Source organism: Leopardus geoffroyi, chromosome C1 (genome assembly GCF_018350155.1).
Source record: "Leopardus geoffroyi isolate Oge1 chromosome C1, O.geoffroyi_Oge1_pat1.0, whole genome shotgun sequence".
Taxonomy (NCBI): Eukaryota; Metazoa; Chordata; class Mammalia; order Carnivora; family Felidae; genus Leopardus; species Leopardus geoffroyi.
In genome coordinates, this window is record NC_059328.1 from 57856400 (window position 1) to 57874225 (window position 17826).

Consider the following 17826-nt stretch of genomic DNA (forward strand, 5'->3'; position numbering starts at 1 on the left):
GTAAACACTAAAAAATAATAAAAAATTTTAAAAAGGAATACCTAAAATGGTAATTATGGCTGTGTTAAGAAAGTGGATTTATGTGCAATTTTTTCTTTTCCCTATATATTCCAAATTATACTGTAAAATAGTTATATTAATTTTATAATTTTACAATGTATAAAATAAAATATTTAGATATAAAGTATCTTTTCAGTTAGAGAAGATTTTACATTGACTTCTTAATCACAGTTTATAAAACCTGTAATGTAATTTGATTGAACTATTCTATCAGGGGTCAAATAGGTTTTCATTTAACTTCTAAAGTAAATGTAATTAGAAAAAAGTATTGGAAGAAGGAGGTTGGTGGCCAATCTTAATTTGCCTATTCTAACAATAAAGATAGCATTAATAAAAGTATTTAAATTAGTACTGTAGTTAATATTGAAAGATCAGAATAAAAGTAATACCAAGGACAAGTAATATAATTGATCTCATTTAGTGAGTTCTTACTATGGGGCAGATAATCATTTAATCACTAGAGCAACTCTGGAAGTGGATAGTAGCATCATCATTTTACAAATAAGGAAATTGAATCTTACAAAGATTTACAAGGTCACAGAGGTAACAACTAAAAGAACTGTGATTCAAACCTAGGTCTTTTGACATCAATGCCCATGTGCTCAACCACTAAATTATATGGGTGTTTGCTGTATTAAACTTTCTTTTTTGTAGTTTCAATATGTCACTTTTAATTTAAGTGATTAATAAAACGAATGTGCTTCTTTACTAAAGAATTATTTGCCAATATATATAAAACATTTCTTTGTTTTTTAATTTTTTATTAAAAATTTTTTTGAACATTTATTCATTTTTTTACGTTTATTTATTTTTGAGACAGAGAGAGACAGAGCATGAACGGGGGAGGGTCAGAGAGAGAGGGAGACACAGAATCCGAAACAGGCTCCAGGCTCTGAACTATCAGCACAGAGCCCGATACGGGGCTCAAACTCACGGACTGCGAGATCATGACATGAGCGGAAGTCGGAGGCCCAACTGACTGAGCCACCCAGGCGCCCCTAACATTTATTCATTTTTGAGAGACAGAGTGTGAGTGAGAGAGGGGCAGAGAGAGAGGGAGACACAGAATCCGAAGCAGGCTGCAGGCTCTGAGCTGTCAGCACAGAGCCCTACGTGGGACTTAAACTCACAGAGCGCGAGATCATGACTTGAGCTGAAGTCACATGCTTAACTGACTGAGCCACCCAGGTGCCCCAGACATTCTTCTTTGAATTCATTGTATCAGTCAAATGTGGAAAATCATCAGTTACTTTTAGATAGTAAAAGCATTTCATTATTGTGAGCTCCCTAACTTAGTGTAAAATGTTAGATTTAATTGAAGCACTTGGATAAAAGTTCTATCAGTTTGGATTAAGGATAAAGACAATCCATGATTGTCATCTTTATCATTGTACATTCCTCTGTAAATGGTAATATTGATAACTGAGGCCACTGTCTCTATTAGAAGCTACAAAATTGTAACATAAAATTAAAAATCAATAGAATTAAATGTCTTCTTTAGCGTAGCTACTGACTTTATATATTTTCCAAATAATAGGTTTTCAAACTGAAATACTAGATTTACTCAGGAAAATTTTAAAATTCATTGTCCCCAACGAATTTATCCCAGGAATAGAAAGTGCCCAACACTTGTGCAAAGCAATTAGTACAAGCATTTATTATAAGCAGTTTGGTATAAAGCAATTGGTATGAATTTTGCTAAATCTATGAGTGTAATTCTTCCAAGAAAGTGAGGAAGAAGACATTAATTTTGAATCTAAGCACAGAGTAACTACTCAATAAATTCTTGTTGAAGTGAATTGAAATAAAAATACACATAGTATTGAATAAGATAAGTATAAATATACACTTGAACTCTACATTCTTTAAAAAATAAAGGTTCAATATAAAATGGCACCACATGTTTGTTTATAACCAGCCTGAAAATAAGCTATCTTACTTTGTATTCTGTTTTTTGATGTAACTTATTTTTAGCAGTCCAATCTTACAATTCGAATCTGCACAATGTGGTCAATTCTTAAATCCTTAAAGAAGTGTTCTATATAGGAAACCAAATTTTCCTGCAGCATAAAAAAAAAAAAAAAAAAAAAAAAAAAAAAAACCTTTGCCAGAGAAGCAGCAATAAAGAAATACATTTTTGATCAAAGAATAGTATAATGTAATACCATTTAGGGCACATACATATGCAGAATAGTACTCTAAGGGAAGCTGGATGGTTCAAACTGTCCCTATAACTAGAAATTTAGCATTTTAAAGCCTTTTTATGTGTTAGTAACTAGAATGTTAAAGTAAATTATTAGATCAAAGGTTTTAACATTCTTGTCACTTTACCTGTATTAATCTTCATTTTTAAAAATTCATAAATGATACCTTCTTTCCAATAAGTATAGGAGCCATAAGGACATTAAAGTAAGATAGTAATTAAATGTGTATTGAAATCTATTGAACATCTGTACCATTATCATAAAAACTACCATACTATCAGGATATGAGCTAATGTATTACAACAAAAGATAACTTAGAGAAAAACAGTGATCTCCCTGAGATACCTTTTAATCCTATAGGATAGGGCTCAAACCTTTGAGTTAAGCATTTAGTACCTTCTAAATCCTGTCCCCTACCGACATTCTCAAATCTTCACTCCTAATATCTTGTACATAAAGTATTTTCTCTAGAACTCATCTTCCCTTTGCCACTCCTTTAAGGTGAATTCTCACCTCTATTTATAAAACCCTTACTCTTCCTCTGCCTTCTTTGTCTTTCTTTTCTATTTTCATGAATCCTACCTCTCTTTAAGGGAAAATTTATGGAAACAAACTCTATGTAGTCATATAAAAACAGTCCAACTTCAAAATACAAACTGGCAGGCACTTGGATGGCTCAGTTGTTAATAAGCATCTGAACTCAACTCAGCAGCTCAAGACCCACTTTAGGTGAGCATGAGCCCCACTTTAGGTGAGTTTCAGGCCCACTTTGGATGAACTAGAGCTCCACTTTGGGTAAAACTTGAGCCCCACTTTGGTGAGCTCCCTTCTCTCTCTCTCTCTCTCTCTCTCTCTCTCTCTCTCTCTCTCTCTCTTTCCCCATCTCTCAGTCTGTCTCTCTGTCCCTACTCACTTGCACCCTCTCTCTCTCAAAAAACAAAAACAAAAACAAAACTGGAGCAAGATATTTGCAGTAAAAACAATCAATATAAAAATAGTACCCTAACTGTGTAAATAATTCCTACAAAGTAATGTAAAAATATTAATTGTGTTTAGTTTGGACTCCCCAGAAACAGGTGTTTAGAAAAGAATTAACACAGTATATTTAGGAACTGGTCTCAAGAAATACTTGTTGAGGGTATGTTATTAAACTATTTACTAGTATGGACAACTGGACCTTAATCTCTCTGAGGGGGCTCTGGGAAACAGCATAAAACACATATCACAGAGTTGTGAAACATAATAGGTGAAGGAGCTGAGTCTTACTAGTCATTAGTTGAGGGCTGTTCCTGTGGCACATTAATCCCTTATGATGAGGGATATAACTTACGTAATCACCAGGACATATGTTAAAAAAATATTTACATAAACAATATTTATAATATAATAACTAGAAACATCTTTAATGTTCATTAAAAAGGGAATAATAAATAAATTGTGGAGTAGGCATACAGTGGAATAGTATATGATGGTGATCAGTCATTATTGACATCAAAATGGGTGAATTTCATACTAATGCTGACTTTTAAAAGTTTCAGGAAAATATTCCTGAAACTGATTTGATTCCTGATTTGATTTATATAATGTTTAAAAACATGCAAAAACCACACTTTTTTTTAGGGTTTAAGAAGGTAGAGTAAAACTAGAAAGCAGATTAATAAGAATCATTCAGGAATTTGAGGGGCGAATAGGAGGATGAGGTAGTGGGGATGGGCACTCAGGGGTTTCTTAAAGGCACAGGTTCTATTTATTAAATGATGTTGTGGATGCATACGTATTGTTCTGGATACATAACTTTTCATAACAAAAGATTGGCCAGAGGAAGAGAAGCCATGGAATGAAACCCAGAGTATCCCAGAAAGAGGAGGAGGGGAAATAGGAAAAGGGTGTACTAGAAGCCAAGAAGGAGAGAACAATCAATGACAACTGTTGCTAGGCAGTGCTAGATACAAAATGAAATGAAGTTAATGGACTTGAGACTTAGAGGTCATTGGAGGCTTTGGCAAGTGCAGTTGCAGAAATAGAGTTGGGGTAGATGCCAGAAAACCAAGGCTTGTGGAATAATAACAAGCAGTGAGTATAGGCAGGTCTTTAAATAATTTTGTCAGTAAATGCAAGGAGGGAGATAGGCTGTAATCTGAGGGGAAGGCAAATGTGAACACTATTGAGAAGTATTTTATTAAAGAGCATAGTCTTATCTAGACCATTGATGAAGTCATTAAAGATCTTTAAATAGAAATTTAATCATAGGAAAAAAATTAAATCATCTGCTAATAAAAAGTCTCCAGGAAAATCCTTGAATTAAGTATTTCTGGTGAAAAATATTTAAATATTGCAAATGATTATTTCATCCAAATGGTAAATTTTCACAAAGGATATATCTTCAACCTTTTTAATGCTTCTTAAAGCTTTTAGGATTCTGTATATTTATAGTTTCAATCTTCTTGGTCATTTTTGTTAAGAATTAATTGCACAAATTTAAATTACAATTCACATACATTATCAGTTAGGGGGACAGAATGCTTCTTCTGTCCTTTTGGCCAACTTTGGTCACCATTGCGATAAGGTAGACACACATGTTAATGATTTAGTGAAAGAGTAAGGAGATACCCTTGCCTGATTATAAATGTGAATATTCTGTTAAGAAAGAATATTAAAATTAAAATTGCAAAACATGGCATACAACTTGAAATTTCTATAAAAAATATCTCACTGGTGTGCGTGAGGTTAGGGCAACAGGAAGAGACCATATAATGGTGACATAAATCTCAGCATAGGAGGGCAGCGTAGAGGTGGGTGAATGCCATTTATTTTAATAACAAGCAAAATTTTCAAGCTGTAACAACATGCTCAATAAATTCTTCCATTACTATGATACCAAAGGAGAGTTGAAAAATGTATTACGCATCTATTTTCTCTCCTTAGAGATATATATTTTTGTTCTGTTTCTATGGCAACATCCATGCAGTGACTAAACCTTTAACTCCTTTCTAGACTCCCTGATGGCTTCACGCAGCTTCTAAATCTGACCCAGCTCTACCTGAATGACGCCTTTCTTGAATTTCTTCCAGCCAATTTTGGAAGGTAAGAATAAGAAATTTAAATGATGAAATTTTATTTCACCATAGATAAGTAAGTATGTTACCAGCACCGGTAGGTGAGGCTTCAAAAGTGACAATTGTGATTAAACATAGTACTCATTATTATTCATTAAGTGAGACAAAGTTAGTAATGAAATATTTTGTACAAAATTAAGTAAAATTAAGTTTCTACATATCATTAAAAATCAAATAAATTCTGGGGAAATTAAAGAGTTAAATATAAAAAAATACAATGAGAGCTTATCTGGCAAAAAACACACATGAATATTTATGGCTCTTGGACTGAGAAATACCTCTACAGTTTAGAAACAAAGGAAAAAATAATAAATGGATAGGTTTGACTACATAAATACATTTAAAATAAAATAATATCAGAAAGTATTTTAAAATTAAAGTAATACAATAAACTGAGAAAACATTGTACTATATATGGAAAGCAAATTATATCATTAACATATAAAGAATTTTACAAATGCGTATGAAGACAAAGAGCTCATTAGGGGGAAAAAATGGGTAATTGACAGAATGAGCCATTTATAATTAAATGTACAAATTGCCAGTGAACATTGGAGTGTTTATCCTCACAAACAATAAAAATAATACAAATTAAAATGAGAATAAAGAGCTTTGTATTCTGTCATATAAAAACTGTTTATAGAGTTTAAGGAAAAAGATCAGTTCACATACCGCTGATAGAATTGCAGAATGTTATGACCTTCATGCAGACCAGTGTGTTTTATTTATTTTTTTATTTTTATTTATGTATTTATTAATTTATTTTTTAATACATGAAATTTATTGTCAAATTGGTTTCCATACAACAGCCAGTGCTCATCCCAAAAGATGCCCTCTTCAATGCCCATCACCTCCCCTCCCCTCCTTCCCACCCCCAATCAGCCCTCAGTTTGTTCTCAGTTTTTAAGAGTCTCTTATGCTTTGGCTCTCTCCCACTCTAACCTCTTTTTTTTTTTTTTCCTTCCCCTCCCCCATGGGTTTCTGTTAAGTTTCTCAGGATCCACATAAGAGTGAAAACATATGGTATCCGTCTTTCTCTGTATGGCTTATTTCACTTAGCATCACACTCTCCAGTTCCATCCACGTTCCTACAAAGGGCCATATTTCATTCTTTCTCATTGCCATGTAGTACTCCATTGTGTATATAAACCACAATTTCTTTATCCATTCATCAGTTGATAGACATTTAGGCTTTTTCCACAATTTGTCTATTGTTGAGAGTGCTGCTATAAACATTGGGGTACAAGTGCCCCTGTACATCAGTTTCCTGTATCCCTTGGGTAAATTCCTAGCAGTGCTACTGCTGGGTCATAGGGTAGGTCTATTTTTAATTTTTTGAGGAACCTCCACACTGTTTTCCAGAGTGGCTGCACCAGTTTGCATTCCCACCAACAGTGTAAGAGGGTTCCCGTTTCTCCACATCCTCTCCAGCATCTATAGTCTCCTGATTTGTTCATTTTGGCCACTCTGACTGGCGTGAGGTGATATCTGAGTGTGGTTTTGATTTGTATTTCCCTGATGAGGCGTGACATTGAGCATCTTTTCATGTGCCTGTTGGCCATCCGGATGTCTTCTTTAGAGAAGTGTCTATTCATGTTTTCTGCCCGTTTCTTCACTGGATTATTTGTTTTTCGGGTGTAGAGTTTGGTGAGCTCTTTATAGATTTTGGATACTAGCCCTTTGTCCGATATGTCATTTGCAAATATCTTTTCCCATTCCGTTGGTTGCCTTTTCGTTTTGTTGGTTGTTTCCTTTGCTGTGCAGAAGCTTTTTATCTTCATGAGGTCCCAGTAATTCATTTTTGCTTTTAATTCCCTTGCCTTTGGGGATGTGTCAAGTAAGAGATTGCTACGGCTGAGGTCAGAGAGGTCTTTTCCTGCTTTCTCCTCTAGGGTTTTGATGGTTTCCTGTCTCACATTCAGGTCCTTTATCCATTTTGAGTTTATTTTTGTGAATGGTGTAAGAAAATGGTCTAGTTTCACTCTTCCGCATATTGCTGTCCAGTTCTCCCAGCACCATTTGTTAAAGAGACTGTCTTTTTTCCATTGGATATTCTTTCCTGCTTTGTCAAAGATTAGTTGGCCATACTTTTGTGGGTCTGGTTCTGGGGTTTCTATTCTATTCCATTGGTCTATGTGTCTGTTTTGTGCCAATACCATGCTATCTTGATGATGACAGCTTTGTAGTAGAGGCTAAAGTCTGGGATTGTGATGCCTCCTGCTTTGGTCTTCTTCAAAATTCCTTTGGCTATTCAGGGCCTTTTGTGGTTCCATATGAATTTTAGAATTGCTTGTTCTAGCTTTGAGAAGAATGCTGGTACAATTTTGATTGGGATTGCATTGAAAATGTAGATAGCTTTGGGTAGTATTGACATTTTGACCACATTTATTCTTCCAACCCATGAGCACAGAATGTTTTTCCATTTCTTTTTATCTTCTTCAATTTCCTTCATAAGCTTTCTATAGTTTTCAGCATACATATCTTTTACATCTTTGGTTAGATTTATTCCTAGGTATTTTATGCTTCTTGGTGCAATTGTGAATGGGATCAGTTTCTTTATTTGTCTTTCTGTTGCTTCATTATTAGTGTATAAGAATGCAACTGATTTCTGTACATTGATTTTGTATCCTGCAACTTTGCTGAATTCGTGTATCAGTTCTAGCAGACTTTTGGTGGAGTCTATCGGATTTTCCATGTATAATATCATGTCATCTGCAAAAAGTGAAATCTTGACTTCATCTTTGCCAATTTTGATGCCTTTGATTTCCTTTTGTTGTCTGATTGCTGATGCTAACACTTCCAACACTATGTTAAACAACAGCGGTGAGAGTGGACATCCCTGTCGTGTTCCTGATCTCAGGGGGAAAGCTCTCAGTTTTTCCCCATTGAGGATGATATTAGCTGTGGGCTTTTCATAAATGGCTTTTATGATGTTTAAGTATGTTCCTTCTATCCCGACTTTCTCGAGGTTTTTATTAAGAAAGGATGATGAATTTCACACCAGTGTGTTTTAAAAGATTTGAAAATATTTGCTACTACTGCCTTTGTAATTTATTTCTGGAAATGTATGACATCCACATCAGATACCACACTGAGAGTTATGGGCAAGGATATTTGTCATTATTTACAATATGAAAGAAGTGAAGGCACACATCTGTCTAGGAGATTAATTGAATATATTATGACACATCTGTATGACAATACTATGTCAATTGATAATCTGGTTTAGGGAAATAGTTCTTTTAATTCCTATGATAAGTTATATTTAGGAGTATATTATAATAAAATATATAAACTATATTTAACCAATTTCAATATAAATTATGAGTGAGCTAAAAGACTGGCTCCTTGGAAGTGAAATTATGGATAAATTTAATTTTCATATTTTTCAATGTTTTACAAGTGTTCAATAATGAACTATTTTTTATATATAAAAGATGTATCTTAAAACTTAAGATATTTTTCATTTATTATCAACTGCATTTTTCTAAGTGATACTTTTGAAATTATTCAAATAATAAATTGAGTATAACTCAACACCTATCTGTTGGTGTTAAGAACTCAGTAGAGAGGCACTTGGGTGGCTCAGTCAGTTAAGCCTCTGACTCTTGATTTCAGCTCAGGTCATGATCTCACAATTAGTGGGTTCGAGCCCCTTGTTAAACTCTGTGCTGACAGTGCAGAGCCTGCTTAGGATTCTCTGTCTTCCCCTCTCTCTGTCCCTCCCCCTGTGTGTGTGTGTGTGTGTGTGTGTCTTTCAAAAAGTAAATAAGTAAACATTAAAAAAAAGAACTGTTGGGGTGACTCAGTGGCTCAATCTGTTGAGCATCTGACTTCGGCTCAGGTCACGATCTCACAGTTTGGTGGGTTTGAGCCCTGCATTGAGCTCTGTGCTGATAGCTCAGAGCCTGGAGCCTGCTTTGGATCCTGTGTCTCCCTCTCTCTGCCCCTCCCCCACTCACACTCTGTCCCTCAAAAATGAATAAATGTTAAAAAAAATGTTTTAGGGGCGCGTGGGTGGCTCAGTCGGTTAAGCGTCCGACTTCAGCTCAGGTCACGATCTCACGGTCCGTGAGTTCGAGCCCCACGTTGGGCTCTGGGCTGATGGCTCAGACCCTGGAGCCTGCTTCCAGTTCTGTGTCTCCCTCTCTCTCTACCCCTCCCCCGTTCATGCTCTGTCTCTCTCTGTCTCAAAAATAAATAAACGTTAAAAAAATTTAAAAATAAAATTAAAAAAGAAAATTTTTTTAAAGAACTGTTATTTAAGTCCCTTAACATGTAATAGCCTCATTTTATATACAGAGAGCAAATCAACATTTCCCAAATTCCATTACTTTTGCGGATCATGGTATCATACGCCTACGAACACAATATAGTTGGACAGTTTTTAAAATTCACAGATCTTCAAAAGAGCATTTACCTAGTTTTTAATGAATTGACATTTCAAAATTTGTCCATATAACTATCTCTGTCCTCTGGTACTGACTCCAGCACTATAATTACACTTTTTTTAATTTATCAAATCAGAGAATATTTATCACCCTAGACCATACTTTTATATGTTAAATTTTTCTCAGTTCTCTTTAGTACTCCTAATGTGAAGGAAGAGATTTGGGCCAACAGAAAACGTAATACCAAATCCAAAACCATTTAGAATTAGAATTTAATTTTGTGTAAATTGTCTGCCAAAATATGTTCTACTTTATTATTGTAATCTAAACAGTTGTTTAACCCTCAGCTGGATAGCGTAACAAAAGAATTACTAAATTTGGAGCGCCTGGGTGGCTCCATTGGTTAAGCGTCCTACTCTTAATTTCAGTTCAGGTCATGATCTCATGGTTAGTGAGTTCGAGCCCCACATCAAGCTCTGTGCTGACAGTGCAAAGCCTGCTTGGGATTCTCTCTCTCCCTCTCTTTCTCTTCCCCTCCCCTGCCCTCTCTCTCTTTCAAAATAGATAAATAAAACTAAAAAAAAAAAAAAAAAAAGAATTACAAAATTTCCTTCCAAAGCCTGAGATTTGGTGCCCCTAAAAGGCAAAAGAAGTCACAAAATATCTTCACACTCGTACAAATATTGAGAAGATTTGAGACATATAAATGTTTAAGAAATCTTAAAAGGATACACCCGTGCTCTGAATAACTGAATCACTTTTTTTCATATAGTGATGAGGAGTTTTAAAATTAAAATTAAATTAGAATTTGATAGGAGTCAAAACCCAAAGAAAAGAGGAAGAGACCTAGATGAATATCTAAAAGCCCAGTAAATGTAAGAGACATAGCTCAAATAGTGAAATATTCCCAAAACACCAAGAATTCAGAGAATCCAATTAATATTTGTTGTAAAGTAGCTTCAACTAAGTACGTTTGAAAGCTCAGTTATAGGGGCGCCTGGGTGGCGCAGTCGGTTAAGCGTCCGACTTCAGCCAGGTCACGATCTCGCGGTCCGTGAGTTCGAGCCCCGCGTCAGGCTCTGGGCTGATGGCTCGGAGCCTGGAGCCTGTTTCCGATTCTGTGTCTCCCTCTCTCTCTGCCCCTCCCCCGTTCATGCTCTGTCTCTCTCTGTCCCAAAAATAAATAAACGTTGAAAAAAAAAAAAAAAAAGAAAGCTCAGTTATAGACATTTTAACAATAGTGTGTCTCACACTATAGATCTTAGCAAGTAGGTAAGTAGGAAATGTAGGATTCATAGATGAGGAAACTTAAGTTAGGAAGGGTTGATTAATGCACCCAATGTCACAGTGATAGAACATAAAAAAGAGTCTGGATTTCATCCAGATTTAACCACAAAACTCAAACTTTTAACCACTATACTATGCTATTTGCTATACAAGTTCATTTATAGTCTCTTGAGGGACAGTATTACCATGTTCCAGTGAATACAGCACCTGGTATTAAGTAGATATTTAGTAATCTGTGACATACAATTAAATAACAGTGAATATATTTTTATAAAACATGAAGTTTAGATTACTTGGACCCAGTGGTATCTTTGAATAATCTTTATTTTTAGTAAAATGATATTTGTCATTGTCCAATGTTGATACAACTCTACTTATAACCGATTTGTATAATTCTTTAAAATCTGTAACCATGATGTGTAATGTCCAGACATAGTTGTTTGGATAATACAGTGATATTTGATTCTATCAGAGGAATAGGATTTTATAGAGAAATATTAAGAAGCAATTTTTTTATTCACTTCTCCAGACTTGTCAAATTGCGAATCTTGGAGTTAAGAGAAAATCATTTGAAAACTCTACCAAAGTAAGTGACTGTGTCTTTTCTAAATTTTGAATTGTGGTTTTTCAGTAATAGGAAAAAAATGACTATTTTTATTTTGGCTATGCATAGCCATTTAGATTGAGTTTGTTTTTCTAGTTTCTTCTGAGATCCTAAAACAGTACAGTAAACTATAAAACATTCACATTAAGAATGTATACTGGTTTATAAAACTGTGTGATTGCAAGTCAATGTGGGAAGAGCCATCTAAGGTTCTTCTCATAGCTGAACACACACACTAGGAAATTACTTCATTACAATTTATGAAACTGACATTTTTATAGCTCAAAACAATCAAAATGTTCAACCTAATCATTTGCTTAATTCTTCAAGTTAATTTATGGGTGGTGATAGTTTTCAGTTTTTAAATCAAGAATATGCAAAAATGATTAAAATTTTTCTAAAGATCCTAAAATGGTTTGGCAGAAATTTTATACATTCTTTCAAAAACTTTCTTTCTACTAGTCTATTTAAAATTTGGTTTATATAAAAGCATAGGATATCTTTATGCAAGAACTAATCCCTTAAATTTTACACAGCGTTTAGTTTAATAAAATGCTTCTTTTGTCCTGCCTTGCCATATTTATGTCTAATAATAGAATTTTGTATTTACAGAAAAAAATATTTTTGAAAGTCGAAAATTATTTAAAATGGGTAATTTTTTGCACAAATAAATCAATATGGCTTGCATATGTTGCTACTAAATTATAGAAAGTACTGTTGTTGGGGCGCTGGAGTGGCTCAGTCAGTTAAGCATCCGACTTCAGCTCAGGTCATGATCTCATGGCTTGTGGGTTCCAGCCCCACGTCAGACTCTGTGCTGACAGCTCAGAACCTGGAGCCTGTTTCAGATTCTGTGTCTCCCTCTCTCTCTGCCCCTCCCCCATTCATGCTCTGTCTCTCTCTCTCCCCAAAATAAATAAACTTTTAAAAAAATTAAAAAAAAAAAAGAAAGTACTGTGTTGCTATTATTACCCTCCTGGGGTCTTAGAGAAAAATATTGAATACAATTATTAGTTTTCCAACATATCAGTCAGACTTTGAGACCTTTCCTCTGCTGGACCAAACCTCAATTTTATTTTATACTTTTTAAATTCTTTCCCTAAGCTAACTAGACTGAATTTCATTGATTTTTTAAACCAATATATCAATATAATACCTACAAGTACATTTTATATATGACACTATGTATGAAAATTCTGTCAATGCAATATAAAAAGTTTCAATAATGATATGATCCCATTTAAAAATATATATACATAGAAATAAAACATCTATTCATTCCTCCATATGTGGAAGACAGGGAGAAAACATGAAAAAGAGGAAATGTCTCTATAGATGGACATCATATGCAATTTTGAGTAGCTTTTCTCTAAGCTAATGTATTATTATACATAGGTCTAATGGAGGCACCATGTCCCAGGTTGGGGGCATAAACAAAGATGGAAATATGGGAATTTGGTTGGGAGTGTTACTTGTTTAACAATAATCTGCTAATGCAAATTGCCAAAGTTTCCATCCCTAATGTCTCCATCCCTAATGCTATAAATGTCTACATTTAAAATAGAGTGGAAATATGGCTCAGTGGAAACCAAACCATAGTGAAAGAGCAATTATCCCATTTGTGTAAATGTATACTTTTAGGTCAAGGAGAAAATATTAAGTATGTGGATGAAAATCCTTTTTCCAGAAAATCCTTTCTGTTTGCAAATAATGGTGTTGATGTGAAATATAACATAAATCTGACACAGATTGTCAGGGTTTTAAGTATATATTTTTAAATAGACATTTTAAATACAAATTAAAATCTGATGTAGCTCTGTGAACTGTTCAGAGTAATGAGTAATGATGCTCATAATCAGCACAGGGGTATTCTTTAGGGTTTCAGAGTATGGCCCACTACCAAACATAATGAAAATTAGTAGGATAACATGGATTTAACTATGTTTGGCATTAAAAAATCTTGTAAAGATGCGTAGAAATGACACTAAGTCTCCTTGGCAGACCGCTATGCATGTATGTTGTAAAGCTGTTATAATTTTTACATTTAAAAATCACTTTCAAAGTTATGTCCAGTCTACTGTATTATTTTTTAAGTTATAGACAGAAATCTGAAGATCCAAGGGCATGCATAGAATGTGGTGAGAATTGTAGTTTAGCTTTGGTGTCTATAAAATGAGAATTGCATGAAGTTTTATCTTGAATAAAAACAAACTTTTTCACTAAGTATTTTATACAATACCTTCTGAGCACCAATCTAGACCTGTAACTAAGAGATATATGAGAGCTTTCTACTGTCCTTTATTTTGTACTTTCAATGAAAATAAAGGAAAAATGTAATTTTAGGAAAAGCAATTTTAGTTTTAGAACAGTTACTCCAACAAAAGATAGCTCAAGGATACAAATAAGATGCTAAGTCTTTATTGGGTGCTCAGTGATTTTCTCTTCTTTTAATTTTGTCTTAAAAATCAATCTGTTCAAAATGTAAAAATGTATAAGAATTAAAATATAATATATATTAAAATGTGTATCCTTTAAGTAAACTAGTATTTGGTACATAAGACATTTTGATAGATGCAGATTCTAAGACAAATTCTTTGTTACTAAATACAAGTTAGTATTATAAACTTTCTTATGATGTTCCTTTATCATCATTCTTCTAGGAATATGAATAAGTGAGAAAAAAATTTAATTCCACAGATACACATTTGCTTAAAAATCCCTGAAATAGTAGGTCTTGATTACATGTAATAATTGAGGATGTTGAACATCTGAAAAAAGTAGATACCAAAAAGAAAACTTTTAAGTTTCATGGTACAATTTTCCTCATAGCAGAAGTATCTTCTTAATTATATGTTTTTGAGGGGAAGTACAACAAAATGAGTTTGCTCTCATTTTGGAGCTTTTGCACCAGCTATTTCTCTATCTAGAACTCTCCCCGCAAAACCTTGCATGGCTACATCTTCTTTCTGAGTCACATCTTTCTTCAGATGTTGTCTCCTCAGAGGCTTTCTCTGATTACATCACACAAGATTGTCCTTTCTTAGCCTCTGTGCCATTTCACTATTCTTTTTGATTTTCTTCATACCATTTATGGTTCTCTGAATTATTTTGACTCTGTTTACTTGGAGATGATCTCCTTAGGAGAACATAAGCTCTGTTAAGAAGACTTTTTTTCTCTCTTTCTACTGCTGTATTTTCAGTGCCTAAAACAGTGTCTGGCAAATAGTTGGCACTCACTAAATAAACAAGAATGTTAATACATTGAGTCACGATTAGAAATATCTGGTCTGTGACCTGGACATTTTGTGTCACCTTATTACTTTTCCCCATTGAAAATTATATGAAATATCAAATATTATAACCAGATGAGTCTCTCAATAGCTGATAGCTGAGGCTTGATTTTTAAACCTACATATAATACATACATGAACACACACACACACATATGCACACACATGGTCCCTCAGTGGTTTTAAGTTACATATAATAGCTAAGGCATGACAAGGGAAGTAAATAATTTCAAGTCAAGTTAAGGAAATTAATATCTGACAACTAAAGAAATGCCCAAAATACTATAACTTATTTCTTTGCTTCTGTCATTAAAAGATCATACGTTTAGTCAAGAAATGTGTCAGGATAAAAATGAAAGGATAGAACAGTTTTTTAAAATGAAATTTAGCAGTTGTTTCCATGGAAGTAATGTAGCAGCATATAAATAGTGATAATGGTGAGTTATTTATAAATAAAAATTCCCCATATTTGTGAGAATGCCTAAGGGCCCGCACACAACACATCTATAACTATTTATAGATGGTGCCAAAACATTATACCTTATCTGGACATTCTCTAAGAAAAAAAGATCCCTTGAATTATAAATATAAATTAAAACCAGAGCTACATTAATGCATTATTAATGATAGACACTATATTATGAAAGTCAAAAAAGACTGAGGGGTATTTCTGATTGAAGAACACTAAAGAGACATTTTAACTATGAGCAGTGATTCTGAATTGATTCTTTTTCTCTAAAAATATTATTGGTACCTGGTAACACTTGCATGGACTCTGAGAATTAGATGGTTGCAATGTAGCAATGTAAATTTCCTAATTTGGATGGTTGTATTTGATTTGGTTGGAGAATGTTCTTGTGTGTAGGAAATATACACTAAAGTGTGGAATTGATGGGGTACCAGGTTTTCAGTTTACTCTCAAGTAGTTCAGAACGGTTATTTGTAAGGCACTTTGAAACTTTTTAATTTTATGATTGTTTTAATATAAAGTTTTATTTTAAAAGCTGTTTTAAAGTATAAAATCTTTGAAAAAAAGAAACAGTATCACTGTGGAGAAAATGATCAGCTTCATTTCTGAAATATGTATGTATATAGAGTATAAGGGGAGAGTTTCATTTACATACTAAAATAGCTATAAAGGTGAATATTTTAGGGATTAAGGTTCTACTTATGTGAAATATTTATCCATATCTATATACATCTATATCTAATCTAGATATAGATATGATTTATTATTTTCCTACCTGAATGCTAACAAATACTCTATAATTATCACTCAAATTTTTATTCATTTGCAAATACATGTTTTTAGTTTTCATGTCAGTTCATTTTTCTTTTTAAATAAGATTGCTTTATAGGCAGACTTACAAAAATATAATGTACTCATCATGTGTTCTCTTTTAAAACCTCTCTTCTTTTATTATCTATTTTACTACAGTTATAGTCAGAATAATGAAGAAAAAGTCATAAAATAATATGCAATCTGAACTGGACAGGTGTGACTAAGTCATTTTCTATTCTCATTTCAGGATCCTATTAATGAATTATCTCATTTGGCATTACTGTACAAGTTACTTCAATGAAATACATCAATAGGTTCCTTAGTGCTATTGTAACAAAAAAATTCCATTGTCAGGCACAGCTTACAAGAATAGCTTTTTGATGTTTCTATTAACTCTGTTTTTGTGACTATAATACATAATTGGATACAACGTGTTTTTATAATCATATTACCTTATGCTTTTACCAAGGTATATCAATTTATAAGGAATAATGTTTTGTTAAACACGTTGTACCATCCCATCCTGGGTTATCTTTATTGAAAGCAACAGTATGATTGATATGTTAACTAACCAACTAATCATATTAGTGACCTCTGGTTTCAGAGAGTTGCACTTAGAACTAGGTATTTTCTTTACCTCTGCTCATCTGGTCTTATATTTTAAAATAAAATGAAATAAATGATATTTATGGCATCCTATACTTAAAAGCATGCTATAAATAATAATGCATTATAATAATGTGATTATTAGAGTCCCTTCTAACATATCAAACATATACCTTCCAACATGTCAAACGTATCAAACATATACTTCCTTTTCCAAAGGAAAAGCTGTGAGTTCTCTTGACTCCTGAACTAATTGTACTTCTTTCCAGCTTTATGTTTTTAACATAAAATTAAGACTTAGAATATTATGGTTAATAAGGTTATGTCAAGTCCAGTCAAGAGATTAGGAGAGGGCACAAAAGCCAAGTAAAACTGTGGAACCAAATAATTTTTTTCAGAGAATTTCAGTTAATAGCCACTCTGATCCCTTATGAGTAAATTTTCCAAAAGATGAAAACTGCCTTATATACTAGTGAGGTTGAAAGTGCTATGGCTTCAGTTTCATAAGAGCTTAAGGCTTAGTCTCTCACAGGACAATTAGCATGTATTTAGTTCTATTTCACCTGAGAAGTGCCGTGATGTACTTGAATGAGTTTATACTTTGCTGTTAGACAACCCTAGTTTGGTGTTCAAGCCCTTGCTGCTTGGTTATTGATTTACTTAACTTCTCTGAACTTCAGTGTCATCATTTTTAAAGAATACTCGGTGGTCATTACTTCCATTAAACTGGAAAATACGTTTTAGATAAGAGTTGATGAATTGAATCTTGTGATCATCTAAAACTAGAGAAGTATTTAAACAAAAGTTGTTAAATTCTGGCACTTAGAAAACTCGAGTGTATGTTTAAAAATCGCATGAATCATGTTTTTCATTTTATCTCATAAAAATCTCTTTATTAGAAAGGGAATGGTGTTTTTTTTATTATTTACTTTACAACAAAGTCTTAAAAATAATGTGCAATGCTAATATGCCCTTCTTATTTTTTA

The 17826-nt window shown here is 33.4% G+C and overlaps 1 protein-coding gene across 13 annotated transcripts in view; it reads left to right on the forward strand.

Annotated features, from left to right (window-relative positions):
* The window catches only part of LRRC7 (leucine rich repeat containing 7), a 552029-nt gene that overhangs the window by 269136 nt on the left and 265067 nt on the right, over positions 1–17826 (forward strand). For all 13 annotated transcript variants that reach the window (XR_006712370.1, XR_006712369.1, XR_006712368.1 and 10 more), the window contains 2 exons: positions 5259–5348; positions 11588–11644. Coding sequence is in view for 10 of the 13 variants with exons in the window: in XM_045477806.1 (XP_045333762.1) it covers positions 5259–5348; positions 11588–11644 (147 nt within the window). In the remaining 3 variants the exon portion in view is untranslated. The remainder of the gene's footprint in view (positions 1–5258; positions 5349–11587; positions 11645–17826) is intronic.